Source organism: Ictalurus furcatus, chromosome 2, assembly GCF_023375685.1.
Source record: "Ictalurus furcatus strain D&B chromosome 2, Billie_1.0, whole genome shotgun sequence".
In the NCBI taxonomy this organism is placed as follows: Eukaryota; Metazoa; Chordata; class Actinopteri; order Siluriformes; family Ictaluridae; genus Ictalurus; species Ictalurus furcatus.
Window position 1 is genome coordinate 34,998,230 of NC_071256.1, and position 24,759 is coordinate 35,022,988.

Genomic DNA, 24,759 nt, shown 5'->3' on the forward strand with positions numbered 1-24,759 from the left:
TTACTCACGTTACCGCTTTCGCCATAAAATAAAATAACTTGCACGATCACAAGGAAAAATCTGGACTTCCGTACACCCCCTAATAGAGAGTAGAGGGTCCCCCCCCCCCCCCTTCTCTGAATGATTGTTATATCTGAACCTCCTGTAGATGTCCCTGACACTCGTTCTAGCAGCACGTCCGTCCTCATCCTTGGCTCTTGTTTTCACGCGTCGCGGATGAAATTCCTGTACTTCAGAGTTTTGCCGCAAGTACCGTTTTAACACCTTTACATCAGTTAACGTATTTCTTCTAGGATCTCATTCATACAAACTAACATCCTTCTACGATCTCCACCCCAGAGCGATGTGTTCGGACAGCTTGTCGATCAAATAAGCTCTCTTTTTTTAAAAAAATAAATAAATAAATTTCCCCAGGCGCACGGCTCGGACGACAAGAACAAATCGGAGAAGGGGCGGAAAGCCGCCGCCAAACCGATGAAGATTATAGAAGAAGACGACGAGGACGCGTTCAAGGGCGGCTCCTCCGACAAGGTCAGTTCGCCGAGCTTTAACGTTACAGGTCCGAGACCTGTATGTGTATGTTCTCCCCTTCTTCCTGTGTGTGGTGCGGACTCATGGGATCGTATCCGCACGTTTTCCTGTTCGTCCGCACGTCACGTCATTTCGTGGCTTGATTGCTGTGTGGTTGTGCTTCGTGGCTTGAGCGCACGCACAAGGCTTCCTTGTGCACGAGCTGCTTCTTTGCTTCAGGCACCACGTTTATTTACAAACGAACAACTTTAAGTCTGTGGTAAATGTGTCTCTCTTTCCCTTAAGGAGCAAACTGACTCTGACCCAGAACCGTCCTCTGTGCAGCGGCTGGTGGCTGGAACAGTTGCAGGATTCAAATGGGAGAGCAGTGTAGGTGATAAACTCACACTCTGCCCTGCTTGAGACGCACTTTTTTGCTTTTTTCCCCCCCTCCTTCTTAAACCATGCTGACTAGGGATGCATCTATACCGATACCGTGATCTCTTACTCGTACTTGTAAAGAAAAACGCTCGGACGCTACAAGCTCATGTCGAACTTTGTTCTTGTACGTGCAGGCGCTGTATTAACTTAAGCTAGTCGGTGAAAAGTGTTTCTAGTTGCTGCGTGTAAAATTCAGACGTCTGCTTATTTGAGAAATATTTCATCTAATCCGCTCCGTCTGCGATTTCGAAACGCCGCAGAAGGCGTCCTGCTCGACCGCTCCGTTTTCAGCTCCGCCCCCACGACTCTCGCCACTCGGTCACATCCAGCCGGAGTCGAACGCACCTTTTTATCTGACAAAGCTGAGGTACAGAATGATGCCGTCAAGTATCGCCGGTAGAGAGAGAGAGAGCGCGTGTAAAATTTGAACGCGCACACTACCGGTCAAAAGTTTTAATACTGTTTTAAAAGCATCTCGGGGAAATCCCTCAAGAAATCGGGTGAGAAAACGCCAAGAAGATGATAAAATATTAAATTATTCTGATTTATTTTTGATTTTTGATTTTTTTAAAATTTTTATCACAACGTAATTCCCATAGTTCCATTTGTGTTACTCCAGAGTTTTGCTAACTTTATTATTATTATTCTGAAACGTGGGGAAAATAAATAAATAAATAGAGTGAGTGTGTGTAAACTTTTGACCGGTAGTGTCTATCTTCTAAAATGCGATTGTTGAGCACACTAGCTTATAGATATCCTTAAGGCTGCCATATTCGTATGGCACTAAAAGCCACAAAACGTCCATTTCGATGTCACGGGGATTTTAAGATGGCGTCCGTGATTGATTCATACGAAGCAGTTTACTCATTTCGGTATCGGTGTCTGGTGGGGGGAACGGTATTGATGCATCCCTAATGCAGACGCTTGTCCTTACACTATGGTGTGGTGACTGTGGCGGTCCTCCTGCTGTCGCCGTTTATACAAAAAGAAAAAAGTGCCCCTTAGTAGCCGACCTTTGTGCTAGCTTTCTGTTCATGAGTAATGTCTTGATGCTTTAATCACTAGTGGAAGCCGTTTTGTTAAACGAGTTTAACTCTTCCTAAGCTGCTCATACACTCACCGTCCACTTTATTAGGTACACCTATACGCCTGGGCGTTCACGCTGCTGCTGTACAGTTAGATAACCGCGCGAACGTGCCGGTGTCCCTAATAAAGTGGACGTCGAGCGTATATATACGGCGTGTTTCAAGCCGCCATACAGGTTAAGCTAATGTACTTCAAGGACTCGTACTTGTTTCATCCCGCAGCGATACGACAACCGCGTGACACCACGTGACCTTCATGTAAACGCCGTACGTAATAACACTGTTAAAAAAAAAACACACTAGGTTTTTCCCGGCAGTGGCACCGTCACACTCAGTACGCCGACTCAACAATAAAGCTGCGCCGATCTATCCTGCGCAGTCTAGTCGAAATTATGTATGATTTAAATTTTTTTACATTTCGAATTTTACTGAAGATGATCTCTGCAGAACAGAAGGTGGCGTTTTGGGGAGGGTTTTTTTTTTTTTTTTTTTTGAACGACTTGATCAAATTCCAGGAGAGTTTTCTTTGTGTATTGTAAAATATTAAATCGATTTAAAATAAATAAGATTTAACATGTTAGGAAACGGTAGTCTCTGAGGAAGCGTGTCTGAACATGATCTCTAGAGGGGCGGAAAGAAAACCCCCCCCCCCGGATCATCGTCGTCGTTATCCCAGCTGTGTAATTATACGAGAAGAATGGCTGAAGAATAAGACACTCAGTGTTGTGCTGTTCGAGGAAACTGATCATCGATTGGACGGTGTAATGGAGCGGAGTCACCGCTACCACCCCTACGTTTTTATTTCACTCGAACAGCTCCTACTGAAGTGTTTTATTCCTCTAGTACCGTGGCAGTATGCCACACTTTCTATTCATCGATCGACGACACGTCGTGCTTTTTGGCCGTTTATAGTTACGTGTAGTCTTGTGGAACGTCCACCAGGCAGGCCGGTTCCTTCGCCAGGATCTTACAGAGAACGCAATTAGACTCGGTTACAGCTTCGCCTCTGACCATCTTTACTCTCCTCACAGAAAACTTTATCGATTTCACACACGTTTCGATTTCACGCACACGTTTCAGTCCGTTTATGTTTCCGTGGACCGTCCCTGATTGAGTTGTTGCTATAGAAACCGGGACGGAGCGCGCACAAGGACGGGGTGTAGCACGTGCAGCAGCGTGAGAAACGTCGACTTGTGTTCTGCCGAGACGTCTGATGTCGGTACGTCGTCAGGGCAGCTTTTGTCGTTTTGCTGAAATACTAAAGACTGGGGGAAAAAAAACCCAGACGTTTTGTACTCGAGGGCCGCCCAGAGAGGCGTCAGAATCGGCTAGATGTTTACTGTTATATTTTTGTTTGTGTTGGGCTGAGTGACATCAGCGCATCTGCCAACTGTTTAGAGTGTGAAGTGTGATAAAGTAATTGCCTCCTCTTGTGTACGTAATCCTGCGTGTTTTTGTAAAGGTTTAAAGCCAGGGATAATCACGATCAGTGCGTTACTCTACAGTCCAGATAACAAAACAACAATATCCAAACTGCTAATAAATAAATTCAGCAAGAAGTCGCTCGATATCAGGGGGAACATAGTTAATCAGCCTCCACGAGATGTGGCGGTGGTTAAACGGCATCGCTGGGACGGTTGTGCGTATGCTTCGCTTTTTACACGTACGCTAGGATGCAAATTTCATCATCAGAGTACACGTGCACGTCCTGTACACGCGCCGCCAGATTTTTTCTAACTGTATGTACTTTGTCGCACGTGCGCATTTAATTCTTTTGCACTACTTGGTTTTTCCACAAGGTGGCAACAATGACTCAGGGATTTGATTCTCAAGGTAGTCGAAGAAAAAACGGAAGAGATTTGTATAATTCTAGCCTTAGAGTGTAAGCGCTAATCGTGGCGAGAGATCGCACGAGCATTGTTCTTCGTGTTGATGTCTCTACTTCGTCGTCGTCCTTCACACCAAAAGACCTGCTTTACTGCTCTGTACTGACTCTTGTAGGCCAGGAGCGGTAGTGCAAGTTAAGTAATGCGCATGCGTCGACCGCCTGTGTATGCGTACGTGTCAAACGGAGTTTACTTGGAAAGGCAATGCATACGTGTAAAAAAACGAAGTATACCAGAGGCTTAACGGAAGCTGTTCTGCCTGCAGAGACAGGAGTGTAACGGCAGCGCTTACGCACACCACTTATTCACCGCTGGCTTGGTTAGTTGTTTGACCAGATTCTCAAGGTGTTTTTGCTTTATGTCTGATTTCACTTCGAACGCAGCGTATGTTCACATGGAGGTTCCTCAACAGTAACGAGACACCATACAAGCCTCGATGCGTTTCATACGAGTGACGTCAACAATTCCTTTATCCTCCATGACCCCAACCAACACTACATTTCCAAAGATCTGTAGACGCCTGATCATCACACCCATGTGCTTGTTGAACATCTCATTCCTGATTTAGTCTCTGTTTTGCTGTTATAATAAGCTCCACTCTTCTGGGAAGGCTTTTCACTAAATTTTGGGGGTGTGGCTTTGGGGATTTGTGTTCATTCAGATACAAGTGCATTAGTGAGGTTGAGGTCAGGCGCTGATGACGGGATGGTGAGGAGGCTCCAGTTCATCCCAAAAGGTATTCAGTGGAGTTGAGGTCAGGGTTCTGTGTGGAACACTCGAGTTCTTCCACTCCAACCTTCTCGAACCATGTCTCCATGGAGCTGGCTTTGTGGACAGGAGCATGGTCATGCTGGAACAGGGTTCGGGGCCTCTTCGTTCCAGTGACAGGAAATTGTGATGTTGTAATTGTATGCTTCAAACTTGATGGTGACATGGTGTGGGTGTGATGATTGGGTGTCCACATACTTTTGGGCATGTAGCGTATAAAGATTTTGAACTTTGAACTTCATTCATTTTATTTAGCGTTGTTTATCGCAAATAAATGTCACAAAAGTCTGTACTGGGCCGTAAAAGTCTTAGCCTCTTGATTTATATTGCGCTTTTCAGAATTTCAACCGATTGGCACTCGTAATTTAATCCGAAGTCGTGTCGCTGGAGGGAAACGTGCTCCGCGTACGTAGTAGAAAGTGCTGAAGGGTTTTCCCCGGCCGCCTCACAACTGTACAAGGTCAAAACAAAGCGAAACAGTGTCGCAACAGGAAAAGGGAAAAGAAAAAATCTACCCGCTCTTGAACGGTTGAGTAGGCCAGGTTTCCGGCGAGGCTAATCTGCGCGTACAGGAAGCGCTCCTCTCCGCTCGATCTCGGAGGCAATTACTTTGTCCACGCTCTCTCTCTCTCTTGGCGTCTCGTTTACCTAAAAATGCGTCGCTGCGCCATGTCCGATCGGACCGATCCGATTCCTCCCGGCGCGCACGCGCGGCTGTACACAGTCCCACACGAGCAGAGTGTCGGCTCTTCACAGAATAGTTTCCAATCTAACTCTCTTCCATTATAGCCGGTAAAGGATGACCCACATTTCCATCACTTTCTGCTCAGCCAGTCTGAGAAGGTAAGAGGATGTGCAGAATGCTTTCAGTCAGCATTTCTTCCTGTCCTCTGTCTCCTGCACTTGACTTGATGTTTCGTTCTCACTCCTACTACGACTCCCCTGTCTCTCTCTTTTTCACTGCTACAGTGGCTGTCTTAGTGTGTATATATATATATATATAAAAAAAAAAAACCCCAAGTAGCTCAAGTTTTCCGTTTCGCTACGGAGGAATTTTCCCAGATTAAATAGTAATACTGAAAGTAAACGTGTTTTGGTTTAATTTGGCCCCAACTTTCTAGACCGATCAAATTCAGGACACGTTCTGATCGGGCGCCGTTTCCGACAGAGAAAGCCTGTCGCATGCAATTATTACGTCGGTCCCGAGATTCCCGGGGAGTCGGTCGGTCCTTCGTCGCTGTCCGAGACACAAGGCCCGCATTTACACTGCAGGTCTTGATGCCCAGTTCCCATTTGTTACCTATATCCGATTATTTTACCGACCTGCTTACATCATCATCATCTTTTAAAACTGACCCATATCGGATATCTGCGTCAGACGTCACCGGAAAAGCTTAGGCTGAAAAGGAAGTAAAAACGGAAGCAGACGAAAATTTAATACAGGTTTTGTTTTTCGCGCCATATTTAAAGGAAGCAAAACTCAGGACGGGAAAAAAAAAGATGGGCCTTGTTGAGAGTTGTGTTTTCGCGGTTGGGGTCCACCCGAGTCGACGTCGTTCGCCACCGTCGCTTTTTAAACGTTGTGCAACTCGCGTCGACGGGGGGATATCCGATCTGTCCTCTTACGTGGCGGACACGGACGCACATATCTGATTCATATCGGAATTATTCCCACATATGGACGAGGCCTGAAACGGATCTGAGACACTCTGAATCCGTGAGCTTTTTTTTACACGTTCATGCTTACACGTTCATGGGTCAGATCCGATCTGTGCCACGTTGGAGGAAATTATTGGAATTGGGTCACATGATCCATGTAGTTTAAACGCGGCCGAGGAGTCGCGTTCGGACTGCGAATGTGACGTGATGTCCTGTGCGTCCCAGATAACCTCCGGATGTGGTTTGAGTGATTGGATCACGAGACGCATTCGACCCCGTTCACGCCCGTGTGTAGCGCCATCTACTTGTGATCCGGTCACATTAATGCCAGGTACCAGCGGGAACTCTACAGCGAAGACAAACAACCTCCTCTTTATTTCGTTAATAATAATAATAAATATAGACAGTAAGCCAGGATAGTTAATGATCAGATGCTAGCTAGGGCCGGTACAAATATTTTTACAAACGTATATTTTTCCATATTGTTCTTTAAAATAAAAAGCCACGTGTGATGGCAGGATAACTCCTCAAGGCTGCGTTGAAAGTAAACGCACACTTTGTCAGTCTGTAAGAAATTCTGAACTCTCCATGCGATCCATGAACCTTCGTGCGCTCGTCAGGGCTCTCGAACGGATCACGTGACCTGCCGTATTGTGTGTGTGTGTGTGTGTGAGAATGCGACAGGTTCAATCTCAAGTTCTGCCAGTTTTAATGACGTTTCATTACCGATTTTTGTTGTTGATTGATTTTAGTCTGGAAAATTCCTCCTCACTCCTTGGACACGATGAATGTTTGTTGATGGGATAATGCACAGTGATGTCATATCTCTTTACAGCTGTTTAAAAAAAAAAAAAACAACAAAAAAACAGGGTACTTTTGGCCGACGGCGAGTCCTGGCCGAGTTTCCTCAACGTGCATGAGAGCTTTTTCTTTCCTGTGTAGTTAAACCCCCTTTTTCCTCTGCACACTGCTTCCCTGCTGCTCCCCGCTGCTTCCTGTCTACTCATTCAGTGGTGATTTGAACTTAATGATTATGTGAAAACAGAAGGAAAAGTTGTTGTGTTTTTAATTTTTAAAAAAAACGGGGGGGATGATGATTAAAAAAAAAAAAATGGCCTGTCGGTTGCCTCAAGCTTTCGTTTGGGTTGAACTGAAACAAGGTGCATGGGTGTGAAAGATAACGTTGTGGTGTGTAACGCCGGCTTCGTGGCTCTTCGTATCGGACGGTGCGGTGTGTGCACGGCGCCGACACGGCCGGATTCACTTCGGCGATAAGCTTCAGAGGCAACCTACTGACCAGCACAGAGCACCGTTAAAATCATTTGTTACGCTCACATCAGGTGATCTCAACCCATGATCTTCAGCGTAGCGGGGGCGTGCAGTGTCTCCGCCTCCCGAACATCACGTCCGATCGGCTCCTGTCTGCCATAGCTTTCTGTTTTTCCTTGTAATTGATTTCGTCCACTTTGTGCATGTCAGATCATTTCATTCTCGGAGCGTCATCACGAAAAACCGCGCCGCGTCAATCGACCCGGGCACACGTTTATTCGCAAATTCTTCGCAGGAGCGTTTACGCAAGAACTGTGGCGTTAATGAAGCGTAGCTGGCGGGGAAACGTTCCCAAGGCCTCCAACACGTTTCTGTACGTTTCCGCATAACGACACCCGCTAACGTGAACCTCGATCGATCGATCTGCTTCGTAACGTGTAATCATATAAACTTTCCCAAACGTGTAGGTCCATGTCAGTAAATCCGTAAGTAACGGCGCCCTGTAAAAGGAGCAGGCGATGTGCTGCGTAGGTTTATAAAACTCGTAGGTTTTATCGTAGTAATGACGATGTCGTTTTCGAGCTCCGCGTGTTGGTGCGGGGATAAACCACGGACGTCTCGACGATCCAGGTAGCTAACTGCGATGAGTGACGTATGTTTTCCTCTTCAAACTGTATAGGTGGTTAATGTATATACAGCTCGGCACGTGTAGGTGAGAAGAGACCACCCCAAGCAAGTAGGGATTTCAAGTTGAGGGGTGAGGTTTTATTTCACTTTTCCTTGGCCGGAGGTGGGAAATTACAAGTTGCGACCTCGAGTCGAATGCACCGTGTACTGTATGTACACTAGATCTCGCTTTAGATCAATCAGCGCTCGTTAGATCTGTAACTCTGTGACTAAACAGCTCATTGAATAGGAGCGAGGAGGATGTACGTCACTCAGTAACGCGAGTTATCCGGTTCTCTTGTAGCTTGAAAACGATGCGGTTCTTGCGTCCCGCTTCTGAATAAAGTCAAACGCGGTATCTGTACACGCCGCACTTGGGAGGCTCTCCATCGCTCTTCAGTCTCCATTTTTGTCCTTTTCAGCTCGTAGAAAGTTTGTGGCCGGCAGTAATTTCCGCCTGATTGGCGTTTAACGGCTACGTCCTCGTGAATCCGGACAGATCTGACGACCGCGTTCTCGTCCACGCTGACGGTTTCAAACGTTTTCCAAAAAAAAGTTTTTTGTTTCCAGTCGAATGGGTCACGTGACTAAAATTAGGAGCATCTGCGTTTCCTCGGCCCACACGTCAACGCGAAAAAACGCCGTTTCCGAATCTATCCACTCGGGAGAGCGTTTTCGGAAAGGCTCGACGTGGACGGAAAAAGACGCGCGTTCGGATGTATCCGGATTAACGTGGGCGTAGCCCAAGCCTGAGGAAATCATTTTCTCGCTACGAGAAACGTTTACACGCGACTGATTAAAGGAAGCTCAATGATCTGACTAAACACAAAAAAACAATGACGGCTACAAAACTACAGAATAAAACTGACGATGAAATGATCGGCTGATCTCCGGAGCAGACGTGGTGTTCGCACGGCGGCTGTAAGTGGTGAATAACGCTGGCGGTTTGCTGCAGTCTGTATGTGACAGGGATTTTTATTTCACAGCCAGCCTCTTCGATGGAGCCCATAAGCAAACGGTTGAAGATTATTGAAGAGGTGAGGTGCTTTTTGTTTCCCGTCTGTCGCTTCTGAACGGTTACATTGAGTCGGTAAATAACGTGTTGGTTACGTGCTGCTGTTATTGTTGTCTCGTTCAGGACACCGGCTCTACGTCCATTCAGGCTGCAGACAGCACGGCTCTCAACGGCAGCATCACGCCCACAGACAAACGGTACGCGCCGAGTGAACCGTCCACGCCACGATAAATCCGCTCGCGTGTGAAATCGTTAAACAGAATCCAAACCTGGGAAAATGTTACGCTGTTTTGCTCTGGCTGACTGACTGAACAGGTTAAACCCAGAGCCGACCCTTTTTGTCTTCTTTTCTCTCACGAACAGGATAGGCTTCCTCGGACTCGGACTGATGGGCAGCGGAATCGTCTCGAACCTGCTGAAGATGGGCCACGTCGTGACCGTGTGGAATCGCACGGCGGAAAAAGTACTGTTACCGCGCGAGATTCGATTCTTTTTATCGTGATCACGGCTCGTCCTGAAGAGCATCGGGTTACCGTTAAATATTATCCTTTATGTGTTTACAGTTCAGTGTTGTGGAAACAAGGTCGCCCTTATGATCCAGCGTGATCTTGCCGTCCGCTCTCATTCTTTCTCTTGGAGTTCATACAGCTTGTGATGTTACAAAAAAAAAAAAAAACCCAAAAAACATAGCGGATGTTGCAAAGCACTGACACTGGAGACTCCTTCCCAAAAGCTTAAATCCACGAAATTCTAATTTTTTGAGATGCGCATGTGTGTAGCATGGCTATGGAAAAGAAATGAATTGCTCCAGGTGTGTGTGTGTGTGTGTGTGTGTGTGTGTGTGTGAGAACGATCTCTCGTACAGAGATGAAAGTGCTTTGCGACCGGTGAGTCAGAACGCGTTTGAACGCTGGATCGTGAAGACGGGTCGCTCTTTTAAATACAGCAAGCTCCACCCTGCCGAAAAGTCCCGCAAATAACGAAATAATGAATCGTCTCGCAGCGAAGTCTCATTAGAGATCAATCATCATGATGTTCTTCTTTCCTGCAGTGCGACTTGTTCATCCAGGAAGGCGCCAGGTTAGGACGAACTCCAGCTGAGGTGGTGTCCATGTGCGACATCACGTTCTCCTGCGTATCAGACCCCAAAGCTGCCAGAGATGTAGGTGGACACGTGATCCAGCGCTCTGCAACCTCAGCTCTGTTTCCGTGTTTGTGGTCTTGGATTCTGGTGTAGATCAAATGTGAAGACTAGACCGCTACGGTCTTCACCGTTTACACAGTTCAGAAGTTTACGTTCTTCAGGGTTGATTAAATAAAGATTATTTTATTAGACTGAGGAAGTATGAGAATCTTGTGTGTCCCTCGTTAGAATGGTTATTATTCAATACTACTACTACTACTACTAATAATAATAATAATAATAATAATGGTATTGGCCAATGCTGAGACCCATCTGATATGTTTTTCTTTAAAAAAAAAAATGCTTTTTAAAAAATAAAGCAATTATTTTTTAATGCAGCTTTCGCACAAAAATCACTTTCACTACAAATTTAATAAAGTATAAATATAACACAGTCCTAATTTTAAAAAAAAATAAAAAATACAATCAGGACTCTTCATATTATGGTCAAACATTTCCACTTCCAAAAAAAATATTTCCAAATTAAATTTTCCTTTTGTTAAAGAACAAATTAGAAATATGTTTTTACATTATTTATTTATTTATTTATTTATTATTCTTAGAATAGCTGGAGTCAGATCGGGTGCCATCACTATTATTATTTTTTTTTAAAAAGTTTCTTAATGGAATTATTTATTCATATAGTTTATTTATTTTATTTTTGAAAGAATTGTTATTAATTCGGTAGATTTTCGTGTTGTGCTTCGTGCCTATTTGCTTTGATCTTTCTAACACTGTCCTTTCCCCCCCCCCCCTCTCTCTTCTCTTTTGATTAATTTTTTTCAATTCCAGTTGGTTTTGGGTCCCAGCGGTGTGTTGCAGGGAATCAGACCCGGAAAGTGTTACGTGGAGATGTCCACTGTTGATCCCGAGACCATTACAGAGCTCTCGCAGGTACGTTTCTGTGAATTAAAGCTCATACGAGTTTATACTTACACACACACGGAGGAAAGAAAGAAGTGAGGAAACACCCTGACATGTAGAAGAAGGAGGGTGAAAGTGTTTGTGTTAAGAGGAAATGGAGGAGCTGTGCAGTGAGAGGTTACTCTAGGGCGCTGCACAGTTTGGGCGTCGAGACGTGTGACCTACGTACACATCTTGTGAAGATCCTGGTTGTTTTGGGGTTGTTTTTTTTTTTTTTTTTTTTTAAAGATTTAAGGAAAAAAGTAAATTCATCATTTAAATAAGGTAAAGACACATCCATCATCTCAACATCGTCACGTGGAGCTTGGATGCTCACCAGGACGACATCAGCAGGACGTTTTTGTTTTTAAACCCGTGATAAATAGACGTTCTTAATATTCCGCTTTTCATAGATGGCGTTCCAGGGTCCGATCCTGAGCTTGGGTTCTTGTCTGTACGGAGTTTCGCATGTTCTCCCCGTGTTAGTGTGGGTTCTCCGGTTTCCTCCCACTGAAGAAATGTATATCGTCCCTTAGGTACGAATGGGGGGGGTGACTGGACACGCGCACATCTAGTCGTTAGCGGTGGCTACGAGTCGCCGTATGTGTGAACGTTAGAGACCGTGATGTCTGAACGAAGCAAATGAGCAAAAACTACACTGTACTGTCATCTTCCCAGTGTGCAAACAAGCTGCATGTGACGTCACTGTGATATAATTAGTGTGTGAGAGAGCGAGTGTGTGTGCTATCTGGGCGTTGTCTTGTACAACTCCTGTGAAGTAGAACTAGAAATTAAAGTAAACACCAACACTGATATTAAAGTAATGATGGATTCTTACTCCGAGTCGTTCCCATCGTTAAGACGGGCGAAGAGGATCACTAAATATTCCTCCTACTGATTATTTATTTATTTATTTATTTATTTATTTATTCATTTTTACGCTCAGCCTTTAAAGGAACATCCTAATAACGGTTTTATTCTAATACAGCTCTTTAAACCGATAAAGCGCTTTTTCCAGCCTCGTCTGTCCTCCCTGTGCGTGCGCTCTGCCGCTTTACTTGAGATTTTCGGATGTTTTTAAAGGTGATCACGTCCAGAGGAGGCCGGTTCCTGGAAGCTCCGGTTTCAGGGAGTCAGCAGCTTTCCAACGACGGCATGCTGGTCATCGTCGCAGCGGGAGATCGGACCGTTTACGAAGACTGCAGCAGCTGCTTCCAGGCGATGGGCAAAACCTCATTCTTTTTAGGTACTTTTAAATAAAGGACGAACAAACCTATCGATTTTACTCGGACTGTGATTCTAATCCACTCGGGAAGCGGTGTTAACGACGCACGCCGTTTTTAAATGAGATCTACGTCCGGATGAGTCGATAAGAGCACGGATATCCGTGAATCTTTCACTCTGGGAGGAGGACTTATGATTTGAAAATGTTCCTGCTTGACGCCTCCGTATGCTCCGGTCGTGCCGGGATATTACGGCAGCGTCGTATGGACAGAAATGATATACGTGCGAGTTGCTGGATATGACACTGATTTATTTGAAACACAGTCATATTTTCAGATATGTAATACTGTAGATAATACTCGAGCGATCATCAGAGCGTCTTCAAACAGGACTGAGTTAAAACGGCGAAACGAAAGCCAGACGATTTCTTAGGGTGTGGACGGAGTTTAATATACTCTAGTGACGTTTTGTAGAACGGTCTGGTTTTGCAGTACGGCTGTAATTAAGTTGTCGATGTAATGATGTGTGTGTTTTTAGGAGAAGCGGGCAACGCGGCGAGGATGATGCTGATCCTCAACATGGTGCAGGGCAGTTTCATGGCCACCATCGCAGAGGGGCTGACCCTCGCTCAGGCCACCGGCCAATCACAGCAGACCTTCCTGGACATTCTGTGTCAGGGGCAGATGGCCAGCACGTTCGTGGACCAGAAATGCCAAAGTGAGCAGTCTTTACATTCATTTGTACCACTGTACTGTTTCACTAATTTCTTTGTATAAACGTTTACCATTTATTTATTTTTTTTGTTTGTTTATTTACCTCGCTCATTGTCCGAACTGCGTAATACCTCAGCTTCAGCCTCGTTCGCCAAGACCGCACGTCACGACCCTTCAGTCTGTGCTGAAGCGAGTTTGGGCTCGGATCTGTTTACGCTCCTAGCTCACGCTGTATTTTATTTTATTTTTTTAATTTCAAAGCCGAGCTTCTCTTCTTTTTGCGTGCTGCTGTCAGGGAAATGTTCGAGTCACGAGCCGAGCTCGAGGACGATTTGTTAAGATGATTAAGGCTGAGCTGCAGGCTTTCAAAGATGTTTTAAAAAGATTCCAAAGAAAGTAAAATTTCATTCTGTGGAAGTGAGAAAGTAAGTGTCAAGACCTTAAGACTGTGTAATAAATTATGTAAATGATGGGGATACAGTGCCCTCCACTAATATTGGCACCCTTGGTAAATATGAGTGAAGAAGGCTGTGAAAAATTGTCTTTATTGTTTAACCTTTTGATCGTTTGTTCAAAAAATTCAGAAAAATACTCTGCTCTCATGGATATCAAACAACTGCAAACACAACACGGGTTTATAAAAAAACAAAAAAACAACTTTGTTAAATATAGGTGTGCAACAATTATAGGCACACTTAGTCAATACAGTACTTTGTGCTCCCTCCCTTTGGCAAGATAACAGCTCTGAGTCTTCTCCTATAATTCCTGATGAGATTGGAGCATACATGGCGAGGGATCTGAGAGCGTTCCTCCATACAGAATCTCTCCAGATCCTTCACATTTCGAGGTCCACACTGGTGGACTCTCCGCTTCAGTTCACCCCACAGGATTTCTATGGGTTTCAGGTCAGGGGACTGGGATGGTCATGGCAGGAAACCATTTTTGTGTTGATTTTGATGTTTTGGATCATTGTCCTGCTGGAAGATCCAACCACGGCCCATTTTAAGCTTTCTGTCAGAGGCGGTCAGGATTTCATTTAATATCTGTTGATATTTGATAGAGTCCATGATGCCATGTATCCTCACAAAATGTCCAGGTCCTCTGGTGGAAAAACAGACCCAAAACATTAAAGATCCACCTCCATATTTAACCGTGGGCATGAGGTACTTTTCCATATGGCTTCCTCTCTGTGTGCGTCAAAACCACCTCTGGTGTTTATTACCAAAAAGCTCTATTTTGGTTTCATCTGACCATAGAACCCGATCCCGTTTGAAGTTCCAGTAGTGTCTGGCAAACTGAAGACGCTCGAGTTTGTTTTTGGATGAGAGTAGAGGCTTTTTTCTTGAAACCCTTCCAAACAGCTTGTGGTGATGTAGGTGACTTCAGATTGTAGTTTTGGAGACTTTCTGACCCCAAGACGCATCTAACTTCTGCAATTCTCCAGCTGTGATCCTTGGAGATTTTTTGTCCACTCGAACCGTCCTCTTCACAGTGCGTTAAGACGATAAAGACACACGTCCAGTTCCAGGTCGATTCATAACATTTCCAGTTGACTGGAACTTCTTAATTATTGCCCTGATGGTGGAAACGGGCATTTTCAATGCTTGTGCTATTTTCTTATAGACACTTCCTATTTTGTGAAGCTCAACAACCTTTTGCCGCACATCACAACTATATTCCTTGCTCTTACCCATTGTTATGAATTATTAAGGCAATTTGGCCTGTGTGTTACCTCATATTTATACCCCTGTGAAACAGGAAGTCCTGGTTGAACAGCTTCCTGTTCCTAGTAAATGTCAAATACCAATGGGAATATACTTCAAATATATTTTTCTCAAATAAATTCATACGGGTGCCAATAATTGCTGCACACCTATATTTAACAATTTTTATATATATATATAGATATATAATCCTCTTTTGTTTGCAGTTGTTTATCCATGAGAGCAGAGTGTTTTTGTGAATATTTTTTTTTAAACAATAAACAATTTTTCACAGCCTTCTTTACTCATATTTACCAAGGGTGCCAATATTAATGGAGCGACTTGAATCGGAAAGGAATTACCAGTGTTTAGTTCTCCTAGTTGCTATTGCACCACTAGGGGGCAGAGTGTGACTGGAAATGATGTAAATTCATACCTAGAATATTTTATTGACGGAAGGAATTTGCTTACGCCGAGACGTATGAACGAACGTGTTGGGGAAAGAAAAAGTTAAACCGATTGTGCCATTTTGAAGATCGTACATTAAACAGATCAAAACAAATCTATATAATGTGCTGAAAATCACGGTCTACTTAACGTTAGATTTAGGATGTATTTAAAGTGCTACGTTCGAAGAGTTCGAATGTATTCTTGTTTACGAGATCACGAGCGCCTTCGTGTTGCCATTACTGCGAAAGTACATTTCAAATGCGTGTCAATAAATTAGTTCGATCCACGTGCGCGGACCGGTTTAGTGACCTAAACGTTACCACGTGACGCCTCGCTCGGTGACCGTTTCGTCCGGCAGATCTTTCCAACCATCGCGTCCTGTTCTGTAACTGATGACGATACCACAGCGCTGTTCTTCATTCTGATTGGTCAGATAGCAGCAGCAGCTCTGACGGCAGGTCTCTATACTACGTTATCGTTTCTATAGCAACAGCTCGTTCACAGGGACCCGTACGGCGGGCGCTCTGCACGAACGCGTTGAAAGACGTGGAATCGGTCGCTGATGAAATGGGTTTTTGTTTAATGTTTCTAGACGGAGTCTCCAGTGTCAGCGCTCTGTAACTTTAAGTTTTCTGGCATCTTCCCGATAGAGGAGTTTACTTTGTTTGTTTTTTTTTTGTTTGTTTGTGTTTTTTTCCATTTATTTATATATATTTTTTAACGGTTTGTTGGTAACGTGACGAGCCGGGTTTTATTTGCCCGGTTAACTTCGAGGCTGGCGAGAGAACAGCTTTCTGTAGCCGCTATAACGTAAGCGAGAGCAGGTCACATGACCACAATGTTGATTTCTTTTCTGTAACAACATGCACCAAAGTGTTTTATTCCTTTTATTCCTTCTGTATGCATCGTGCACCTTTTTATAAGAGATTTTCAGTACTATAGCACTGTTTATGGGGGGAAAAATCGGGAAAAGCTGATTGTTTGTTTGTTTTTGTTTTTTTTTCTTCCTCCAGATATTTTGCAGGGCAACTTCAAACCAGATTATTACCTAAAACACATTCAGAAAGATTTAAGGTTAGCTATTTCGATGGGAGACTCTGTTAATCACCCTACACCGATGGCGGCCGCTGCGAATGAGGTAAGAAAACTGTGTGTGTGTGTGGGGTCTGTCGTTCAGTTCCCCACTCACTACTTTTAGTTCCTACGAGCAGTTATTTCCAGTTTCCCGTTTAACCCGAAAAAAAACAGAAGAAAAACATATAACCGCGGTTTCGTCTTTACCCTCTCATATACAGCATCGTTAAACGTGTATCCGACTCGACTAGCATTAACTGTGAAGTATATAACATCAGTTATTTATTACGGATATACACTACCGGTGAAAAGTTCACACACGCGTTCTTTACTTTATTGTTATTCTAAAATGTGTGGGGGAATAAATTAATCAACCTATATAAAGTCGTCAAAACTCTGGAGTAACACAAGTGGAGCGATGGGGATTCTGTTGTGATTTTAAAAAAATCCTAAATAAAGCAAAATAATTGAGTATTTTAGCATCTTCAAAGTCGACGCCCTTTCTCCCTAGAATTTCCAGAAATGTTTTCTCGAACGATTTCTTGAGGGATTTCCCTGAGATGATTTTTAAACAGCATTAAAGGAGTTCACACCGACGCCGGACTCTTCATCGGCTGCTTTTCGGGAGATTTCTCTCCGAGTCGTCCGTTTTCTAACGAAAGAAACGAATACGTCGGCGCGATTATAGTTTTGTCCACGACACCGATTTCACACGTTTAATCACACACCTTCAGATCAGACGGTGTTTAAGATCATGAGAAACACTTCAGTCGAGTGTCCACAAACTTTTGAGTGGTAGTGTGTCAGTTTTTTGACGGGGGGGGGGTCATTAAATATAACGAACTGAGTGTAAAATCTAACGCTTTACAAAATATGTTGATTATAATAATTAGACGGGGATTTAAAACGCTTCCCTGCACCGCGCTCGAACCGAGTACTCCGGGATATTTGTGCGTTACGGTTTACTTTCAGCTTCAGTAAGCACATCCTGCTCATAGGGCTGGGCGATAGATCGATATAATATCAATACCCTGATACACTTTTCTGAGATATCGTTGGTATGGTGGTATTTTTGTAGGAATTGTAGAGATGTCCTTTACCTAATGTACCCTATCTGCTGAGGAGGGGAGTGTGTGTGTCTTTTTATATATATATATACACACACACACAATCATTCTAACTGATAAGTGTTAAGATGTGTGTGAAAAACCATGCCGAGGTTAAAAGAATGATGAAATTTAAATTGAATTCATATGAAACTCCCAAAGACGGATGAAGAGCACTTTATTTATTTCATTGTTTTACAGACGAATAGTTCAGTAAGAAGAAGAAAAGGAAGTGAGGCTTACGGAGGGAGCCGATATTATTTGTGTGGTGGTTTATTATGGTTCCAGCAGTGACACTGATGTAGTAATGCTGTGTGTGTGTGTTGGTGATATTTACATGCCCACTGTGTGTGAAGTGGAACGAAGCGTGTTGTTTTTAAACGCTGTCTGTGTTTCTGCAGGTGTATAAGAGAGCGAAGGCGCTGGACCAGTCGGACAACGACATGTCTGCAGTCTACAGAGCTTATATCCACTAATCCCTGAAGATGTGCTCGGAATTCTGGACCACAGTCCCCCTCTTTCTCCGTTTTCTTCCTTTCGGTTTGTGTGCGCTTGAGTTTTTTTGTTCCGCTTTTCCCCCGTCACGGCCTCCCCTCATCGTTTGCAGCGCGTTGTACTGACAGTTGTGCTCTCCTCCTCTGCGGGAGGGGGTTTTACGATGGAGGATGGAGGTGTGTGTGTGGATCCGATTCGGTCCACTGCAGCTGGTTTTATTTTGGGACGCACCGATTTCTCTCGACAACAATACAAACGTCAGAGGTCAGCGTATCCTCCAGCGCTGCCGCTTCCTTCCTTTAAGGAGCGTGAAAGCTTGTGACTCGGTGCGTGTATCGAGAGGACGTCCTGTTCGCTGCTTAACCAGAGAACATATTGCATTTCCCCCTCAGTGCAAACCCCCCCCCCCCAAAACCAGTCGCTCATCCCAGACCAGCTCGCATTCGAAACCTATTTTTAATTTTACAATCGGCCATTTTGTCTCGCCGCGTCTTAAACCACATCAGGAAGTCTGTGAGGGATGGAGTGGGGGGGGGGGGCCATTAGAGTGACACAGACTTCCTTTAAGATTGAAATAACGATTGTAACGAGTCGCAGCTTTTAGTCGAACGCAGCACTGGTCATTTCTGACCCGGAGGGGTCGGGGAGTGACCCGAAAACGCCCCTCAAATCCGATCTCAGCGAGTGACGTCGAACCAAAATGGCCGCTCGCAGCATCAACAGTACACACAGCAGCACGTCTTTACCTTTATACGAGTTACGCTGTGTGTGTACACACAAGTATTTACTTTAGATCAATCAACATGGACGTAATGGCTTATTAAATCCGTAACACTGACTGAACAGTTCACAACTGTGTGTGTGTATACAGTATAAGGTAAAGAAGTGCTGGTGTGTTTTACTGTCGATGCGAGCGGCCATTTTGATTTTCCGTGTCACTTGCTGAACTCTTGAGGAGACCCACCCTGAGTTTTTGTTGGAGCTTTATTCGAATGCAGCTTGATGGAACAAAGCGTTACGAGACCGATCTCGAGCGTGAGGAATCGGATCGGTGCGTCCTTTTTATTCCCCCCACCACCAATTTTTATTTTGTGATCTCCTGCTTTCTTTCCCTGCGTTCCCTATCTCTGTAATCATCCTCGTCCAGAACGGCGCAGGCTCCAGGAGCATGAAGACGACGCCACTGCATTGCCTTAATATCCTAACTCCCCACACACACAGATGTATTTATTTATTTTAAATCTCTCGGAATCTCCAGACTAAAGTTTTGGCCCGGCAGTGAGGTTGAGATCGCTCGTTTGATTCTGCCTTAGAAAAGAAAATGTGATTTATTTCGTGTGGTTTTTTTTTTTTTAATTATTATTCTTACGCTTGTATTAATCTCGTGTCGAAAGTCCGGCTGATTTTTGTTGACAGCTGATTCTGTGAAAGGCTTTTTTTTTTTTTTAATTATTATTTTTTAAATGTGTTTTCACATTTTGCAGATGTGTAAGCTAAGCTGTGGATCGATCTGAAGAAAACAGAGTTTAATTCACGTGTTGGAGGAAGTGAAGATCTCCACAGAGGTTTTTGTTCTTGTTTAATATATAGGCGAGGTCAGGTCAGTAATGGGTTCTTGATTTTGTCTGAGACACACTGGTCATATTTTGAATTTGGCAATCTGTTGAAGTTGAATCGTTGTGGAGATTGAGCACATCTGTAATCGTTTATCCGTAAATTATAATTTGTGCTTTTTTTTTTTTTCCTTTTTGTGGTCATTGGTTTTAAAGTCTGAGTAAATTGTCAGTGAGAGAGAGAGAGAAGGTGTCTGATGTTGATGGAGGTACAGTATTGTTTTTTTTTTAAAGCAGAAAGGGGATGGACTTTTATTAAAGCGTGTAACGAGAGCGTTTTCAGGTTACCCGTCACAACATAACCCCTTGCTTTTAGTTTCCACCGCGCTGAACCGCTTTAACCCGAGTCTTAAACCTAGTAATCGGCTGTTTCTGTTTTCTTTCGTGATCGGAATTATTTCCTGTTGATTTTGTGAGTTCGACAGTCGTTCTAATGACCATGTAACACCACGGCTGATTCCACTTTTTTTTGTTCCGCAAAGGAAGGTGATGGCTAATTGGACAGATATTTATCATTTCTTGTAAATGTGAGAGTCACGTTTTATTGTGCAGTCCACTGAATCCTTCTCCGAATAAACAAACCAATGTCCAATTTAACCGTGTGTTCCATCCTTGTTATGTTAAAACTGTCTAGAATTATTTTATTCTTCCCATTAGGGTTACGACTAAACACTACAGAAGGCTTCAAACATTCAGCCAATCTGATGGGAACTGAAGAGCACAAAGAAACATGATTATTCAGGGTCAAGGTTAAAACTATGGGGGGGAACAAATGAAGTACTTTTGACCCAAAGCAGCTCTCTGGTGCAGCCTGATGGAAATAAATTCAACTCCTGGAACATACAAGTACTTATTAATTTATTTACACAATTTAAAATACACAAATACAGTGGCAATACAAATGAGGAGGAAAATAAAACCTTCCCAATCAGGAAGATTCCCATCATTCCATCAGATACAGCACAGTGTGGTGATTGGGTGATGATGAAATCAGTCAAAAGGAGGAGAAACAAAAAAAAAAAGAAAGAAAAAGAGGAAAACCCAGAATCTCTCGCTCCCAAAATATGCTCTCGCTCGCACCGGCACAGGAGCCACTTGTGTAAATATTAGTGAAGAAAAAAAAGAAGCAACTTTTATCATCCTTCTAAACACTACAGTCTGCCCCACACACTACACACATACACACAGAGACAAACAAGAGGCTACGGGGGGAAAAAAGGTACCTCGTGATCAACTACACGTCCTATATACATGACGACAGAATGAAAGTTCTCTCCGCACTACACACACACGCCCCCATCCCGACTACAGAGAAACGCCTAAACACTCAACTACAGTGAAGAGCCTGCCGCTTTCCTTTCTACAACGCCGAGCCCCGCCCAAAATCCAGCCGCTTAAAGGGCACGGATGACTTCGTCATTATTCAATCCCTGGACTTAAACTGTCCCATGAACCCCAAATCAACATGCTACAATCCTTTCACACAAACACACACAACATGAATCCCAAACCTCACACAGCCATGTGATCGAGAGAGAGAGAGACCGGACTACGGCAACGTGAACTTCACAGCTTCTGGGAATGCAAGAGGGGAAAGAAAAAAAAAAAGAAAAATGATGTGAACGCTTAAAAACGTGAAAGAACTGCGGTGCAACTGCATTGTATTCACGCCTCACAACAAATAACAAACCGCAACGTCAAAACGCTGGTTATTTCCACACGACAGATCTGATCTAAAGTCTCAAAAAAAAAAAAAAAAAGTAAATCAACACCTTTCGATTCGGCTGAGATTTCCAGACCCCCCCCAAAAAAATGTACAACAATATTCGTTATCAAACGGAAGAAAAAAAATGAACACGATCCTGTTTTCTACTCTCCGCTTTCCTCCACCTGGATTTTTAAATTTTATTTAAAACGTTAACTCCCATGAATCAGCACACCTGCAGCTGGTGAAAACTGAGTTTAATCTTCGTTAATAAACAATAGATAGAGAGAGAGAGGGAAAAAAAGGATTAAAAAATTAAAATCATAAAGAAAAAAAAATCATCAGTTCAGAGAAACACAAGATCGATGGCTATCAGTAAGTACAGCTCCGTCTGAGACAGAGTAGAGGATTTTTTTTTTTGCGCTGATCGTGATGGCTTCGCCCACTGCAAAGGCAGAGAACCGTCATTACCCCCCCCCCCCCCCGTAAAGCCCCGCCCCCTTCAGAGGTCTTTGTAGATCAGAGTGAAGAAGCACGTGGAGACGACGTGCCTCAGCTGTTTGATTTGATTTCCAGTGTGGCTGCGTGAGTGTGAGTGCGAGTGTCTCCGTCTCCCTCAGTGACAGTTTGTGTTAGTGTGTTGAGGAAAATAAAAGAAAAGTCGAGTCGAGTCTGTGTGTGTCTTTGATTTGCTCAGGGCGGCTGCGCAGACGCTCATCGAGGAACAGCAGACTGCAGGCCGCTTGGAGTGACGCGGGACAGAGCCTGACGGAACACAAACACACACACGGTCAGCGTTATCACACACACACTCTGCGCTGGGGGTGAGAACTTTTAAAAACTAAAATCCTTCAAATTCAGGAGTCGAAAAAGAACCCATGCGGACTTATTTCCGTCAGTGGGGAGAAGGTGAAGGTGATGGTGATGGTGATGGAGAGAGAGAGAAACACTGACTGTTTTAACGTGCGCTCCTGAGGCCGGCTGCACCAGCTGAACGTTAAGAAGTCGGGTGTGGTCTCTACGCCGGGTTTAGCTACGTCCCACCTTGTGATAAATCTTTACACCTGTTGCACTGTCTAAAACTACAACCAGGCCCAGCGTACACGATGTGCGTTCTACCGCCGCGATAGCTGCCACGCCATTCGCGTCGCTACGGTTACAAGCTTACGTTTGCTGGCGACTACGAATGGATTACGAGTGAAACAAGAAAGATGATCGAACTCTACAGTAAGTACATGTGTATTTTAATACACGAACAAAACGATGAGGTAAAAACAAAGAAGGGAGAAGAAAAAAAAAAAACCCAGACCCCAGCAGGAAGTCGAGATAGGAAGTGAAGAAATAAAAAAAAAAGGGAAAGACCTTGGAAATGAAATCTGTGAATAAGTTGTCTGTCCCTGTATACATGCAGAGGATTGGTGCACACGCTCTCATTCCTCTCTTCTTATATTATATACAGTCTCTTCTGTATATCAGATGTTAGATGACTGGGTGTAGGATTTAGTCGGAGACGCAGCACTACGTCACGCTGGGCATGTTTCCGAACGAGGGCGCAAAATTAACAGTGTTCGTTCGTCTTTTTCAGGAAACACGCACTGCTCCAATCCAACAGGACGTCATCGCTTTAATAATACGAGTGTGAAACACGTCGCTGTTACTAATATCTGGAGCTGATCGAAAACAGGAAGTGGAAAAGACGACGACGACGGTATTGGGGTTTGTCCCAGTCACGTGAAGAGACGGCTGAGGAGGAGCGACCGGCACATTTCCACTCGAGCTCCTGGAGGAGTTCCCGTTCTACTAAACACACGTTAGTCATCTCTTGTTGGTCAAACGGACGCTGGAGCGTTCAGACCATCGGTACGGTACGTCTGTAGAAAAGGAGCTACTCTGGAGCAGGAACTGAAATGGTCTCCCAGGGGACACGGAAAAACCTTCTAAACCTAAACGTTCAAATCAACAACTTATCAATTTCATAATAAAGAAGCAGAAGATATACTTACACACTTATGGACAGGTTTATACTTAAGAGTAAAGCATGATGCCAAGCAGCAGTAAAGCAGAAATAAAATCGTTTGCATGCACACTACACACACACACAGCATGCCAGAGAAAGACCAGGAGCCTCGTTTATGTGAAGTCGAGAAACGATGCATCGATTATCTTCTACCACACAGCTAACAGTCAGGTGTAGGTGAATATTTTCAGCCGAGCGTTCACCCTATCGCCTCTCTCTCTCCCGTCAATCACAGCGACACTAGCCCGTCGTGCCTGCCTGTGCGCCCATGTACGTGTAAGAGAACGGACAGCGCTTCCATCAGAGCGAGTTATGCTTCCCTGTGATGAGAAGATGTCTGCAGGCGTCTCGGCATCACGTCTCAAGACCGCCGGCGTCCTTCCACCTCAAGTGTGAAATGATCGATTATTTCTATAACGTTAAACAGTTATGTTGAAGGTTGCCAGTTCAAATCCCAGGAGTTACCGATGGACCCTTTAACGTTAACGTTTAAACGTATTCAGCAGACCCAGGAAGTGTAATGATTTATTTAATATTCACTAAATAAGTTAAAGGTAAAGAAGGGGAAAATAATTTTTAAAAAAAAGGTTCATCGTGATATATCGAAACTACATCGTCAACAAATATACTTCGCTCGGCTTCTCAGCAATTAAGGATTTATCTTGAAGCTAGATCTTTACGATTCTGGACCACGGTAAGACTCGTGATGCAGCCCCCGTCGGTTTATAAACAAGGCCCCAGGTTTCAGGTCGCAGGAGCGCGGGGTCGGTGAAGGCGAGCCGACTTTTAATCGTCGTACCTGCGTGATCGGGGCGCTCGAGAAACGCGCACCAAGCACGCAAGCGGGGATTAAAAGAAGAACGTCCGCACTCGAGCAGCTCGGCAAGGCTGAAGGCGGTTAAAGCGGCGCGGAGAGATGTGAGAAAAGCACACGGATTAATCCTAGTCCTTCACTCCACCTCCACAACACCTCACACACACACAGCATTCGGGAGCTCAACGTTTCGTTTGGAATGATTTTATAAAGTGGCGTTTCCTAACTCATTTTCAGAGAAAGGCTGCAGCTCGTACGTTTAAATTCTGATTAAGTGGGATTTTTACCTGAAAGCTGAATATGTTACTATATATATATATATATATTTATATATACAGTCAGTTATGTGAGGAGAGCTCCAGATAGACGTGTTTCATGGCAGTCGCATTAAGTTATTAATATTACTGGAAGGATACAGATCCAGCAGATGGGCTGGTGGGAATTCAAGTCCATGTAGGGC

The 24,759-nt window shown here is 44.2% G+C and overlaps 2 protein-coding genes across 5 annotated transcripts in view; one reads left to right on the top strand and one right to left on the bottom strand.

The window, feature by feature from the left end:
- Nucleotides 1–20,360, top strand: part of glyr1 (glyoxylate reductase 1 homolog (Arabidopsis)) — a 24,772-nt gene extending 4,412 nt beyond the window's left edge. Inside the window, exons 5-16 of one of the 3 annotated variants that reach the window (XM_053616479.1) lie at nt 415–531; nt 817–900; nt 5,480–5,533; nt 9,271–9,321; nt 9,423–9,496; nt 9,663–9,762; nt 10,351–10,461; nt 11,275–11,376; nt 12,469–12,631; nt 13,147–13,326; nt 16,489–16,613; nt 18,057–20,360. In XM_053616479.1, coding sequence (XP_053472454.1) covers nt 415–531; nt 817–900; nt 5,480–5,533; nt 9,271–9,321; nt 9,423–9,496; nt 9,663–9,762; nt 10,351–10,461; nt 11,275–11,376; nt 12,469–12,631; nt 13,147–13,326; nt 16,489–16,613; nt 18,057–18,131 — 1,236 coding nt within the window. In that variant the 3' untranslated portion in view covers nt 18,132–20,360. The remainder of the gene's footprint in view (nt 1–414; nt 532–816; nt 901–5,479; nt 5,534–9,270; nt 9,322–9,422; nt 9,497–9,662; nt 9,763–10,350; nt 10,462–11,274; nt 11,377–12,468; nt 12,632–13,146; nt 13,327–16,488; nt 16,614–18,056) is intronic. The other 2 variants (XM_053616487.1, XM_053616494.1) reach the window with 2 other exon arrangements.
- Nucleotides 20,361–20,604: 244 nt separating this feature from the next.
- Nucleotides 20,605–24,759, bottom strand: part of csnk1da (casein kinase 1, delta a) — a 30,743-nt gene continuing 26,588 nt past the window's right edge. For both annotated transcript variants that reach the window (XM_053616513.1, XM_053616506.1), the window contains one exon: nt 20,605–22,233. Coding sequence is in view for 1 of the 2 variants with exons in the window: in XM_053616506.1 (XP_053472481.1) it covers nt 22,183–22,233 (51 nt within the window). In the remaining variant the exon portion in view is untranslated. The remainder of the gene's footprint in view (nt 22,234–24,759) is intronic.